We start from the raw sequence: 14,489 nt of genomic DNA on the forward strand, positions 1-14,489 counted from the left end.
GGAAAAGAGAGAGAGAGAAAGGGAGGAAAAGAGAGAGAGAGAGAAAGGGAGGAAAAGAGAGAGAGAGAGAGAGAGAGAGAGAGAGAGAGAGAGAGAGAGAGAGAGAGAGAAAAAGAGAGAAAATGCATGTGGTGGCATTTGTCAAGATTCATCCCAACTCCCTAACTCAGGACTCTTGTGCTCCAAGGACTGTCCTACATGACTCTCTTCAGTCTGATGGAGAAGAGATGTCCCTAGAAACTGTGTACCCCAAATGGACCTGTTTTGAAAAGAAACAAGATGGAACAGTGCCAACATAAAGGATACTGGGCAAATTACTGCAAATGTTGCATTTTTTTAAAAAACGTGCAATGCTGTCTATAAAAGTGAGATACCAGTCACACTAAGAACATAAAATATAAACTGTAAATGTCACACCTACTGAAATGTAAAAACCTGAACATATCAATGCCAAACCTGGAATGACGCATCTTAAACAGCCATTTTTTATGGCCTGCACAGAATTATTGTTATTGCTTTTATAACCATTTTTAAGAATTGTTTACGACTAAATTGCTGTTTTTATTGGGGTGGGAAAAGAACATTTCACATTTCCAAATCTCAAGGCGGAATCACAAATCGGACCGGTCACTATTTTGGCTTTTCTTTAACCCTAGAGTTTAGATAGGGGCTAGTTGTTATTTGGCCAAGCTTCCCATGGCAACCGAGCTTTGCTAGAAGCAGGTCTCTTTCCTGATGTAATTTAGAAGTTAAATAGCGTGTAGAACAGACTGTCCATACCAGTGGGTAAATGGCACAGGAACTGCAGCCATTTGCTGTTTTGAAGAATAAAGTGTTTTTTAAAAAGCTGGCCAAACCACTTTGCCTTTAGTTTCAGTACCAATTAAGGTTTTGGTACGAGGTTACACTTCAACAAAACATTAAGACCCAAAGTATTACTTTGAAAATCTTGAGGCAAGTCACCATCAATAGATATTGGTTTAAAAAGGTTGGGCAAATTGAAATTAAATTTTTCAGGACTTCTAAAATGCGTAATCCTCAAAAAAAAACCTGGGTTAATTTTCCTACAATAAACAAAATCACGATTAAAGTTGGAGGATGCGGTATTTTTTTTTTTTAAAGTTCCATCTGTGGTTGAGAAAGGATGATCATTTTCTCGACAAGAATTATTTAACACAACAGGAATAATACTCATCAGCTAGTGATTAATCAAGATTGTAAAATGGACAGAAGTAATAAGATTGGTTTTAAATACATCTAAACCCTTTCCAATTCACTTTTACTCAGGAATACAATCCCTCACCCCCGGTAGAACCCATACACCACGGGTGGCTGTTCGGCCTTTTGTGTGCTGTGACAGCTCTTTCGAAGAAGTTCTAACCCTGCTCCCACCCCTCAGACCTGAAATCCCCTCTCCCCCTTTTCCAAGTTTCAATTCAATTTCCTACTTAAAAAGTTGCTCAAGAACTTTGACTGCTTCGTTTTGCAGACGATGCTCTGTAACACACGCAAAAAGAAAAACCACACACCCCACCAAAATCATTTCAGTCCCCCCACCCCCAACCATAGGGGTCTTTGTTGCCAATTAGCTTTGGATACAGATTGTCCAGGATCCCAAACTTACTCAGCAGAGGGCACTCGCAATTCATTCATTTGGTCACAAAAGCAGTGGGAGAGAATGGGAAGAAACTTTTTGTTGGTGGGAGAGGGAGGGAAGTTGGTGAACTTTTTCCTGGTGTGTTGCAGACACATTTACACACACTTACCTTGCTGGTGGCTGTGGCACTGGAACCTTCCACCACTGGCACATTGGTGACCTGGACAGACAGGTAGTCACTGTCGATCAGGGGCCAGGCTCCTTCGACCTTGCATGTCTGAAACTCGTCGCGAAACGTCCTGAGGTGGGGGTCTCCAAACAAGCCACAGTGTGCAAACTGCCCGCCCTCCTCTCTCAGCGAGTTGCCTTTGCTGTGGTAGGTGCAGAGGTCGGACACCCGGCTCCTCTCCGTGGCCGCCGGCTTGACCGGCGCCGTGGGTCCCGTCTTGGAGCAGTTGTGCTGCAGCATCAGGTCATTGATGCCCAGCACGGCCGAGTGGTAGGCCAGGTCGCCCCGGCATGACTTGGCCGTCTTCTTGGTGCATTGCGAGTAAGCGCGCAGAGCGATGCAGAAGTCGCCGCCGTTCCCTCCGCCGGCACCACCACCTCCTCCTCCTCCTGCCTCCGGCTCCTCTTGCAATCCAATCCCCGGAGAAGTAGCAGCCACAAACTCGGCGTTACATCTCTGAATCCTACACTGCTGGCAACGTACTGCGAGCAGTAGAGAGAAGAAGAGTTAGCAAAAAAGTTTTAACTGGTGGTGGTAAAGTTATAGAAACATCTTGCTTTTAAAATACAACTTCTACAAACTTTAAACTCTCTTTTTTAAGACTTCTACAAACTTTAAACTCTCTTTTTTAAGACTTCTACAACCTTCAAACTCTCTTTTTTAAGACTTCTACAAACTTCAAACTCTCTTTTTTAAGACTTCCACAACTTCAAACTTTTTTTTAAACTTCCACAAACTTCACACTCTTTTTTTTAAACTTCCACAAACTTCACACTCTCTTTTTTAAGACTTAAGACTTCTACAAACTTGGAAGACTTCTACACACTTCAAACTCTCTTTTTTAAGACTTCCACACTCTTTTTTTAAGACTTCCACACTTTTTAAAAACTTCCACAAACTTCAAACTCTCTTTTTTAAGACTACTCCATACTCCTTCCCAAAAAATACTTTACAAATTAAGCCCGCTTTAAAAGACAAACTTCTCTAGATTACAACTAGAAATCGACAAACTCTGAACTCTTTCAAACTTCTGCAAGTTCTGTTACTTTTGAAAAGCCTGCAGACTTCAAGGGGCTTTCTTGTTTAAAAAAAACAAGGACTTTACCCAACGTGCTGCAAGTCATTTGCCAGATGGGGTCCTGTAACTTTTTAAAATCACGCGTCGCGAAACAAAAAAAAACTTCTTTTCAGCTTTTTGTTCTGTTTTTACCTGAATTCAGACACAGGGAGAAAATGAGCATGGTGAAAACAGACGAGCAGAGCTTTTTAGCCAAAGGGTGGCGGTTTCCTTTCCCCATACCAAGCCATCCAGCGCAGCTTGAGTTTGTCGACTGCTTGACAAAGTGAACGGCGCCCGTTCTGTGGAGAAAAGTTCAAGAATGTCAGCCTCAAGCTGTCGCTCAAAGCGCCCGGGCAACCCCCTCCCAGCCTGATGGACAGGCTGCCCAGCAAATCACACACAGCAAGGGGCTCCACAGTTAAAGGGGAGGGCCAGACCCTTCCAAAATTTTGGGAGGAGAGAAAAGAAAAGCAACTTTTTTCCCCTCCCCTTCCACCTCTGAATCTCTACTGTTTATGATTGCTTTACAATATAATGTCTCCTGCACCTTGCTCACTCTTGTAGGTGTCTAAGGCCAGGGACACAATGAGAATTCAGCTTTCTGACAACCTCTAATAATTAAAAATGAGAAACTTTTTATTACTGCCATCCAAACAACATAAAAATAGCTGGCTTTAGACCTGATGATCAATGTTAAACATTATTTCCCCAAACTTTTGTGGTGTTTTGCGCCTGTTGACGCTGTTTCATTTTGCTAAAACTTGGCCAGGGTTTTGCAGCACCGTCCCCTTTAAGTGCTTGAAATCGAGTGAGGCCCGATGTGAGATGGGACGGATCCAACACGTTTAGGCTGGAGTTGCATCGAGTGGCTTCTTTCTTCTCGCTCTCTCTCTTGCACAGACTCCGCCTTGCAGTCAGAACTGTCATCGTTCAACAACTTCTCATAAGAGCCCATTGGGGGCAATCAACGCCACCTTCGAGTATTTACAACCTGTGAACGCCTTATCGGGCCCAGAATCAGACAAGGGAGGTTGTTGGGCGAGAGGCGATCATTGGGGCAATCACTGGGGTGGGGAGTTGTAAAGTTGGCCAGGCATTGAAATAATGGTCCTTGAGAGCCGGGCCTTTGAGCAGACTTTGCAAGTCTTTATTTTCTTTTTTTTTTAAATAATTTTTATTCAAATTTTCAACAAATTTTAACCAACAAAACAAAGAAAAACAGTAACCCCCCCCCCCCCATACAAAAGTAATAAATTAACAAAAATAATGACAAGTCTTTATTTTCATGGAGAGATTATCTTTTTTTAATTTTAAAAATAAATTTAGAGTACCCAATTCATTTTTTCCAATTGAGGGGCAATTTAGCATGGCCAATCCACCTAACCCGCACATCTTTGGGCTGTGGGGGCGAAACCCACGCAGACACAGGGAGAATGTGCAAACTCCACACGGACAGTGACTCAGGGCCGGGATCGAACCTGGGACCTCGGCGACGTGAGGCAGCAATGCTAACCACTGCGCCACCGTGCTGCCCTGAGAGACTATCATTTTTTTAAATTTAGATTACCCAATTATTTTTTCCAATTAAGGGGCAATTTAGCATGGCCAATCCACCTACTCTGCACATTTTGGGTTGTGGGGGCGAAACCCACACAGACACGGGGAGAATGTGCAAACTCCACACAGACAGTGGAGAGACTATCTTTTAGGGAGCTAAGAGATGCAGCCCCTTTAGATACATTTCGATTTGTTTATTGTCACATATATCAAGGTACAGTGAAAGGTATTTTTCTGCCTGCAGCTCAAACAGATCATTAAGAAACTGAAAAGAAAATACATGATAGGGCAACGCAAGGCACACAATGGAAATAAATATAAAATATATTGCCATGAAATAAATAATAAAGTGATTCCAATTCTGCTGAAATGATTGGAGTGTCTCCCTGTTTTTCTCAGGCAGCCTAGTGATGGTCAGATTCTGGCATGTGCAATGTGCAGATCCTTAGCAGTTGTCATGTAGCCTGCACAATTCGTGTTACATTGTCTGCCTACTTGGATTTACCCCCAGCACACACACACTCAGAATCAACAGAAAATATTCTACTTTACTGCACTTCAAGATTTGAAACTTGCTCAGTTGGAGTATGTGTGAACCCAGTACGATAATGCCTCTGGCCAATGCTGCACAGAATTTTGTCATTGCTTTAAAGGTTTTGTGCTCTTACATGACAGAGAATACTGGGGAATGACATCACCAATAAGTTGCATTTACATAGCGCCGTTAACATTGTAGAATGTCCAAAGGCATTTCACAATGTGACTGGGTCTAATGGACCATTGAGGGTATAAGAAAATGCTGGCTCAAATATTTAGGCTATTTTCTCCAGAGTTCCCGATCATAGAATTGTTACGGAGCAGAAGGAGGCCATTTGGCCCATGTTGTATTCGCCAGCTCGCCAAACGAGCGTCATGACTCAGTGCAATTACCTTGCACTTTCCTGCACATTGTTAGGGTGGCATGGTAGCTCAGTGGTAGCACAGCTTCCCGTGTCTGTGCAGGTTTCCTCCGGGTGCTCCGGTTTCCTCCCACAGTCCAAAGATGTGCAGGTTAGGTGGATTGGCCATGCTAAATTGCCCTTAGTGTCCAAAAAGGTGAGGTGGGATTACTGGGTTATGGGGATAGGGTGGAGGCATGGCTTAATGGGCTGCTGGTGCAGACTCGATGGGCCGAATTGCCTCCTTCTGCATTGTAAATTCTATGATTGTTTCTATTCAAGTAATTATCTAATGCCCTATTGAATGCCTCGATTGGAACTGCCTCCACCACACTTCTGACAGTACATACCAGGCTTGAACCACTTGCTGTGTGAAAATATTTTTTTCTCACATCACATTTGCTTCTTTGTAAATTACTTTAAATCTGTGCCCTCGAGTTCTTGATCGTTTTGCGAGCAGCAATAGTTTCTCCCTGTCTACTCTGCCAATCCCCTCATGATTTTGAACATCTCTATGAAATCTCCTCTCAGCCTTCTTCTCTCCAGGGAGAACAGTCCCAATTTCTCCCAACTATCCTCGTAACTGAAGTTTCTCATCCCTGGAACCATCCTTGTAAATCTCTTCTGCTCTATCTCCAATGTATTCACATCCTTTCTATAGTGTGTCTCCCACAACTGGACACAATGCTCCAGCTGACCAGGAATCTACCCTAATTATTCCCTAAATAGTTTGAAAACTTTGACCAAGTCATTACTTAACTTTGTAACTTCCCAGGAATACAGTCCTAGTTTAGTGCAAGGTAGTACAGTGGTTAGCACTGCTGCCTCACAGTGCCAGAGTCCCAGGTTCAGTTCCAGCCTTGCGTGACTGTGTGGAGCTTGCACATTCTCCTCGTGTCTGCCATGGGTTTCCTCCGGGTACCTCGGTTTCCTCCAACATTCCAAAATTGTACAGCTCACGTGGATTGGCCATGATAAATTGCCCCTCAGAGTCCAAAGATGTGCAGGGTAGGTGGGTTATGAGGTTACAGGGATAGGGCGGGGGGAGTGGACCTAGGTGGGGTGCTCTTTCAGAGGATTGGTGCAGACTCGATGGGCTGAATGGCTTCCTTTTGCACTGAGGGATTCTATGGTTCTATAACTTGACCCTTGGAGCCCTGATATAATTCTGATGAATTTACACTGTACTCCTACCATGATCTACCCTTCCTATGGTGGCAGTGCCCAGAACTGTTCACCGTACACCAGATATGGTCTAAACCTTTCAGGAATTAACATAGGACACACTTATATGCCCAAAAGGTTTGGAATTGATTCAAGATCAATTGTAAATTTTTTTACGTGATTAAGAGAATGTTGCCATCTAAAGGTATTGGGAGATGTCGGGCAAAGGCAGGTGTGTGGAGCTAGGTTGCTGATCAGCTAGAATGTCAATGATTGACAACTAGCCTTTAGGTTCTGAATGGCTTTCTCCTGTTCCCATGTTCCTACCACCCCATGATCACTCCTTTAAATACTAGTGCATGGTAGCACAGTGGTTGGCACTGTTGCTTCACAGCTCCAGGGTCCCAGGTTCGATTTCCGGCTTGGGTCACTGTCTGTGCGGAGTCTGCACGCACTCCCCGTGTCTGCGTAGGTTTCCTCCGGGTGCTCCAGTTTCCTCCCACAAATCCCGAAGGACGTGCTTGTTGGGCGAATTGGACATTCCTAATTCTCCCTCTGTGTACCCGAACAGACGCCGGAGTGTGGCGACACGGGGATTTTCAGTGTCATGTGAGAGTACCTTTAAGAAATAGGTGTTTAAGAAATGTATCTTTAAGAAATTAGTGTTTATCAGTGATGTCAGAGTGTGGGTGGAGCTGGGCTGTCTGTCAGCTTTTTACTTTCATTTTAGGCTGTTTGCTGCAGGGTGTGTTTTAGTTTTGTTTTCAGTGTTGGAGCTGAAGCTGGACAGAGCAGGTGTACCGTTGATCTCCCTGCCATGAAAAGACTATCTCTTGATCATTTGGTGAATTCAGAATTATAAATGTTTTCAGTGGTGAATGTAAACCTAATGTGCTTCTGATAAAAGGTGTTTTAAGTCTTATGGGTATTAAAATGAAAGCTTAAAGGGTTACTTAGTGTTGTACTCTTTGGGGGTTGTATTTGAATTAATGGTTGCTAAGATGTTCACTATATTTAAAAAGGTTAACTTGAGTTCATAGAATAAACATTGTTTTGCTTTAAAAAATACTTTTCCAGTTCTGCTCTACCACACCTGTAGAGTGGGCCGTGCGCTCCCCATACCACAATCTATTAAAAGTTGTGGGTCAGGTGACCTCCATGATACACTTTGGGGTTCTCTAAACCCTGGCCCATAACAACAGTAACTTCTTTGTAGTCTTAATGTAAGCCTACTTGTGACAATAATAAAGATTATTAGTATTATTAAACAGTGCCCAGTGGCGTTTTGGACAGAAGACCCCCAAAAATGAGTTGGCTGACAGAATTTGTGAGGGACACCCAAATATTGTTAACGTGGAGATGAAGAATGCATGTGCTGATGAAGTAGAAGCCGTATCTATTCAGTGATTCGACATTTGATCAATGCCTTAAATTCAACTGTCTGCCTTGATCCCCTAACAGTTTGCAAAGGCAAAATTAATGTTTTCTTTGGTCTGCTGATTATAGATTCATCTGAATGTCACTTAACTCTCCTGCCGAAAGAAAAGGCTTTTCAGAATAAAAGTGAACAATTGTGATGTTAAAATATGTCCCACATTAAGGAGAATGCAGCAAATGTGATGCAAAAATTCAAATGTTGTCTGCGGGAGTATTTGCTCAGATTCCTTCGATTCCCAAAAGGAATGGATTACACAGCGTGCATAGGGGTTATAGGGGCTGCAGTTGGAAGGATTGTTCACCATTTACAATTCGCTACCTAGTGCCCTAGGGGATGGGCTCTTGTATCACGAGTCATTAACTAGCCACAAAAGAGAAAACAATTTATTTAATAAGCGCAGAGTGTGTGTGTGTGGGGGGGAGGGGGGGGGGGGGGTGGAATGGGGGTGCGGGGGAAGGAAGCTGCTGCTTCTTGCACAGTTGGATCAAGGAATGCACCTGATGTGCATCATGTTAATCCTGGACTGTACGACCATCTCCACATATTGGAGACGGACATTATCATTTAGCAAAGAAGATGAGATTGCGCATCATGGAAGCACATATCCCTATTGTTGAAGGTGCTGATTTGAAATCAGTAACCATGGTAGAACTGACCCCTTAGATAGTAGGGAGTATGAATTAAAGGCACAGTGTCATACTGCTCATCTGATTACTCACGTCTTACCGTTATCATATTAAAACCAACCACTGAGGAAAATTGGGCCCTTTACCCCAAATAAAAATGACTAGATTGATGGAAATTACTCTCTAAATTAAATTGAAGTTTTCACATATTCAATTGCCTTTTTTTTTTCAAGCGTAAAAATAAAGGGTTTGATTATGTTAAAGGGAGGGATTGTCACAGAGATTTGTTTTTATAAGCTTGGAACAAATAGCCACTGTCGGCCAAACAAAAGTGATACTGTCTCTTTAAACCTCTCAACAGCCATCTGCTGAAGGCTGTGGAGCACAGATGTTCTAAAGCAACGCAGAAATGTCACTGGCCTCCGAAAAGTCGTCACTTGCAATTCTTTAACCCTTTGTTTGGCCATGGTGCTGCACTCTTTCATCCCCTCTGTCGGAGAGGCTGCTCTTCTTGGCTATGCTTTGGGTCACCTTCCTTATGCTCCTACTCCTTGTTCGCTCCCTCCTCATGTGAAGCACCCCTGGGACATCCGGTCATATAAAAAGTGTCATATAAAAATGGATCTCTATAAGAGGAACAGGACTTTCCTTTCATAAAGTGCCTTTCGTTGCCTTATGACGTCCCAATTGTCCTCGACCGAGTGTTGCAGACTGGCACATTCCAAGGTCCAGGACTACATGCTGAGGGACACACTCAAGCTTGGGGCAGCTGCCGCCAAGGGGCAATGGGGAAAGGCCACTGTGTAAGGTCTTCCAACAAATGTACACCGAGGGGTTGGTAACCATGTAAAACCCCTCAGTCTGGGTCATTAACACTCCAATGGACAAAAGTATTGAAAGAAACATGATGATGTAAATACATAAGAAAGAATTGTAACGTAAACAGGGAAATGTATGGAATGTCATCCCAATTCAATGCAAGAAAGTCAAGTGAATATGTAACTTTGGAGGAAATGTACAGTCATAACAATCTGAAATGTTCTGTAATGTTTATTAGAGATTTTATGAATAAAGTATATTTTTTGAAGAAAAAAAGAGTTTCAGGCAAAATTAATTACTTCTTTTACACGCCATTACTGTTTTGTTGGCAGACGTGATGATCAATTTGTGCACAGGAAGATCCCACAAACAATAAGCAAAAGGATGAACGTGAATAATTATTTTTTTAAATAATCTTTATTAGTGTCACCAGTAGGCTTACATTAACACTGCAATGAAGTTACTGTGAAAATGCCCTAGTCACCACACTCCGGCGCCTGTTCTGTTACAAGGAGGGAGAATTCAAAATGTCCAATTCAGCTAACAAACACGTCTTTTGGGTCTTGTGGGAGGAAACCGGAACACCCAGAGGAAACCCACGCAGACACAGGGAGAACGTGCAAGCTCCGCACTGTCAGTGACCCAAGCCGGGAATTAAACCTGGGACCCTGTTGCTGTGAAACAACAGTGCTAACCACTGTGCTACCATGCCACCCTGTCCAGCACCACTCATTTTTTTTTTTTTTTTTTATAAATTTAGATTAGCCAATTATTTTTTCCAATTAAGGGGCAATTTAGCATGGCCGATCCATCTACTCTGCACATTTTTGGGTTGTGGGGGCGAAACCCACGCAGACACGGGGAGAACGTGCAAACTCCACACGGACAGTGACCCAGAGCCGGGATCGAACCTGTGACCTCAGCGCCGTGAGGCGGTTATGCTAACCACTAGGCCACCGTGCTGCCCGTCCAGCACCACTCATGACCCCAGGACATCCCAAAGCACTTTAGAGCCATTGAAGTGCTTTTGAAGTGTGGCCAGAACCGTAGTAGCCAATGTATGCACAGCAAAATCCCACAAACAGCAATGCAATACTTACCAGACAAACTTTTTAATGATGGTGGTTGCAGCATACATATTAGAATATTACATTATTAAAATATTAGATTTTCACAGTAACTTCATTGCAGTGCCTACTTGTGACAAGAATAAAGATTATTATTATTATTAGAATATTAATCAGGACAATGGGGCAATCTCCCCGGTTCCTTCTTCAAAATAGTGCCGTGGGATCTTTCTGAGATGGCAGGCGGGGCCTCAGTTTACCTTATCATCCAACAAAAAAACCAGTCCTCCAAAAGTCCAGCATCAAAGTGCCAGCTTGGATTACAGAGCTCACATCGTTCAAGTGAGACTTGAAAACTCCATTGAGCCACAGGGAGGGAGTGACCAGTTAGTAAGCTTTGATGTGGTTGGTTGAGAGATAGCCTATGTCCAGAATGTCATCTCAGCTGCTCCCCTTCACACTGTGCTGTGGGATCGTGTATGCCCACCTGAGGTGGCAAGCAGCTGGTTCCACCCGATAGGGTGGCGCCTCCGTCAGTGACGCACCCCCTCAGTGCTGTACTGAAATGCTTTAGACACTGAAGGGTGATTCTGTGGTCTCAGTGGAAGGGTCAACTCACAGGGAACACAGCTATTGCAGGGGCAGCACGGTAGCATAGTGGTTAGCACAATTGCTTCACAGCTCCAGGGTCCCAGGTTCAATTCCAGCTTGGGTCACTGTCTGTGCGGAGTTTGCACATCCTCCCCGTGTGTGCGTGGGTTTCCTCCGGGTGCTCCGGTTTCCTCCCACAGTCCAAAGATGTGCAGGTTAGGTGGATTGGCCATGATAAATTGCCCTTAGTGTCCAAAATTGCCCTTAGTGTTGGGTGGGGTTACTGGGTTATGGGGATAAGGTGGAGGTGTTGACCTTGGGTAGGGTGCTCTTTCCAAGAGCCGGTGCAGACTCGATGGGCCGAATGGCCTCCTTCTGCACTGTAAATTCTATGAAAATTCTATGAAAAAAATGGTGAAGGTGGATGTCAGTTCTAATGTCCTTCCTGTGCACGCTATCCTGCTCTGAGATCTACAATGAGTAGCCAGTCTGTGCATGTCACTTTACAGTGAATGGGTTTTGTAAATTTCGTCATATGCAGCGAATATTTCTTGTTAAGGTGAACCTGAGAAGCTGAAAACGGTTTAGGAAACTGGGAATGCTATCCAGACGCGAGGTGAACTAAGCGACTGTTTAACTTCGATTTGGGGAGATTGGCATCCATCAATTAACTCGCCGACTGTTGCAATTTAATAGGGATTTGCTGGCAGAGCACCAGAGATGTGGGACTTCAGTTGCATGGCGAGACAAGTGAAGATTGGATTGTTTTGTGGCAAAGAAGATGAAGAGATTTAATAAAGAAGTTCAAAATCATGAGAGCTTTAAAGGCGTGAAATAACATAAATTGTTTCCACTAGCAGAATGGTTGGTAACCGGGGGACACAATAAAAGCAACTGGGAAAAGAACCAGAAGATCTTGAGCCATATAAATACTGTGACTACGTGAGCAGGTCAGAGGCTAGGAATCCTGTGGTGAGTAATTCATCTCCTCATCTCCACAAACTCACCACCAACGCACAGTAGCAGCCGTGTGTGCCGCCTACAAGATGCACTGCAGGAACTCACCAAAGCTCCATAGACAGCACCTTCCAAACCCCCGATCGCTACCATTTTAAAGGGCAGCAGACACATGGGGACACCACCACCTGGGTGTTCACCACCAAGTCACTCACCATCCTGACTTGCAAATGTATCGTCGTTCCTTCAATGTCACTGGCTCCATCCCTAACAGCAGTGTGGGTGCACCTACACCACATGGCCTGCAGCAGTTCAAGATGGCAGCTCACCTCCACCTTCTCAAGAGCAATTAATGATGGGCAATAAATCCTGGCCTAGCCAGCGATGCCCTCATCCCATGAATTTAATAAAAACTGATTTTTACACAGTGAGTTGTTAAGATCTAAAATGCACTGTCTGAAGGGATGGTAGAAGCAGTTTGAATAGAATAGAGTAAAATAGAATAGAGCTTTATTGTTCACACTAAAGTGGAAGTTTGTCTTTGGCTTCACCTCCAATATAACACAAAATCATACAGTCTTTTGTTAAAAACAGTAACTATTTCATCTTTTTCAAAAATTCATTTTTTAGGGGATGTGGGTGTCGCTGGTTAGGCCATCATTTATTGCCCATCCCTAGCTGCCCTTCAGAAGCTGGTGGTGAGCTGCCTCTTGAACCACTGGAGTCCCTGAGGTGTAGGTACACCCACTGTGCTGTTAGGGAGGAAGTTCCAGGATGTTGCCCCAGCGACAGTGAAGGAACGGCGATACATTTCCAGGTCGGGATGGTGAGTGACTTGGAGGGGAACGTCCAGGTGGTGGGGTTCCCAGGTATCTGCTGCTCTTCTCCTTCTAGATGGTAGTGGCCGTGGGTTTGGAAGGTGCTGCTTAAGGAACCTTAGTGAGTTCCTGCAGTGCATCTTGTGGATGGTACACACGGCTGCCACTGTTCGTCGGTGGTGGAGGAATTGAATGTTTGTGGAAGGGCGAGGCAATCAAATGGCCTGCTTTGTCCTGGACTTCTTGAGTGTTGCTGGAGCTGCACTCATACAGACAAGTGGAGAGTGTTTCATTACACCCCTGACTTGTGACTTGTAGGTGGTGGACTGGCTTTGAGGGGGTCAGGAGATGAGTTACTCGCCGTAGGTTTCCTAGCCTTTGACCTGCTCTGGTAGCCACAGTATTAATATGGCTAGTCCAGTTCATTTTGTGATCAATGGGAACCATAAGACCGTCAGGCCACAAGACATAGGAGCAGAGTTAGACCATTCCGCCCATCGAGTCTGCTCTGCCATTGAATTATGACTGATATGTTTCTCATCCCCATTCTCCTGTCTTCCCCCGATAACCTCTGATCCCCTTATTAATCAAGAACCTATCCTTCTCTGTGGCAAAGATACTCAGTGATTTGGTCTCCACAGCCTTCTGCGGCAAAGAGTTCCACAGCTTCACCACCCTCTGGCTGAAGAAATTCCTTCTCATCTCTGTTTTAAAGGATCGTCCCTTCAGTCTTAGACTGTGCCCTCGGACTCTAGTTTCTCCTCCTAGTAGAAACATCCTCTCCACGTCCACCACCCCTTCAACTCCATCGAGTACAGACCCAGAGTCCTCAAACACTCCTTAAATGGCAAGTCCTTCATTCCGGGGATCATTCTTGTGAACCTCCTCTGGATCCTTTCCAAGGCCAGCACATTCTTCCTTAGATATGGGGCCCAAAACTGCTCACAATATTCCAAATGGGGTCTGACCAGAGCCTTATGCAGTCTCAACAGTACATCCCTGCTCTTGTATTCTAGCCCTCTCGACATGAATGCTAACATTGCCTTCCTAACTGCTGACTGAAACCACGTTAGCCTTAAGAGAATCCTGAACTTGGACTCCTAAGTTCCTTTGTGCTTCTGATTTCCAACGCCTTAACCCATTTAGAAAAGAGCATTTGCCTTTATTCTTCCTACGAAAGTGCATAACCTCACACTTTACTACATTGTATTCCATCTGCCACTTGTTTGTCCACTCTCCTAGTCTGTCCAGGCCCTTCTGCAGCCCCGTTGCTTCCTCAACACAACCTGTCTCTCTACATATCTCTGTATCATCTGCAAACTGAGCAACAGTGTCCTCAGTTCCTTCTTCCAGATCATTAATGTATATTGTGAAAAGTTGTGGTCCCAGCACAAACCCCTGAGGCACACCACTAGTCACCGACTTCCACCCTGAAAAGGACCACTTTATCCCCACTCTCTGCCTTCTGCCAGTCAGCCAATCCTCTGTCTGTGCTAGTACCCTGTCCCTAACACTATGGGCTCTTATCTTATTTAGCAGCCTTTTGTATGGCACCCAGAATGTTGATTGTAGGGGGCTCAGCGATGGTAATGCCATTGAATGTCAAGGGGCGATGGTTAGATCCTCTC

The 14,489-nt window shown here is 44.4% G+C and overlaps 1 protein-coding gene across 1 annotated transcript in view; it reads right to left on the reverse strand.

Moving 5' to 3' along the window:
- rgmd (RGM domain family, member D) overlaps positions 1-14,489 on the reverse strand; it is a 103,541-nt gene that overhangs the window by 18,997 nt on the left and 70,055 nt on the right. Inside the window, exons 3-4 of the mRNA XM_038777690.1 lie at positions 3,037-3,185; positions 1,767-2,308 (exon numbers count right to left, since the gene is read on the reverse strand). Coding sequence (XP_038633618.1) covers positions 1,767-2,308; positions 3,037-3,185 — 691 coding nt within the window. The remainder of the gene's footprint in view (positions 1-1,766; positions 2,309-3,036; positions 3,186-14,489) is intronic.

Source organism: Scyliorhinus canicula, chromosome 18 (assembly GCF_902713615.1).
Source record: "Scyliorhinus canicula chromosome 18, sScyCan1.1, whole genome shotgun sequence".
NCBI lineage: Eukaryota > Metazoa > Chordata > Chondrichthyes > Carcharhiniformes > Scyliorhinidae > Scyliorhinus > Scyliorhinus canicula.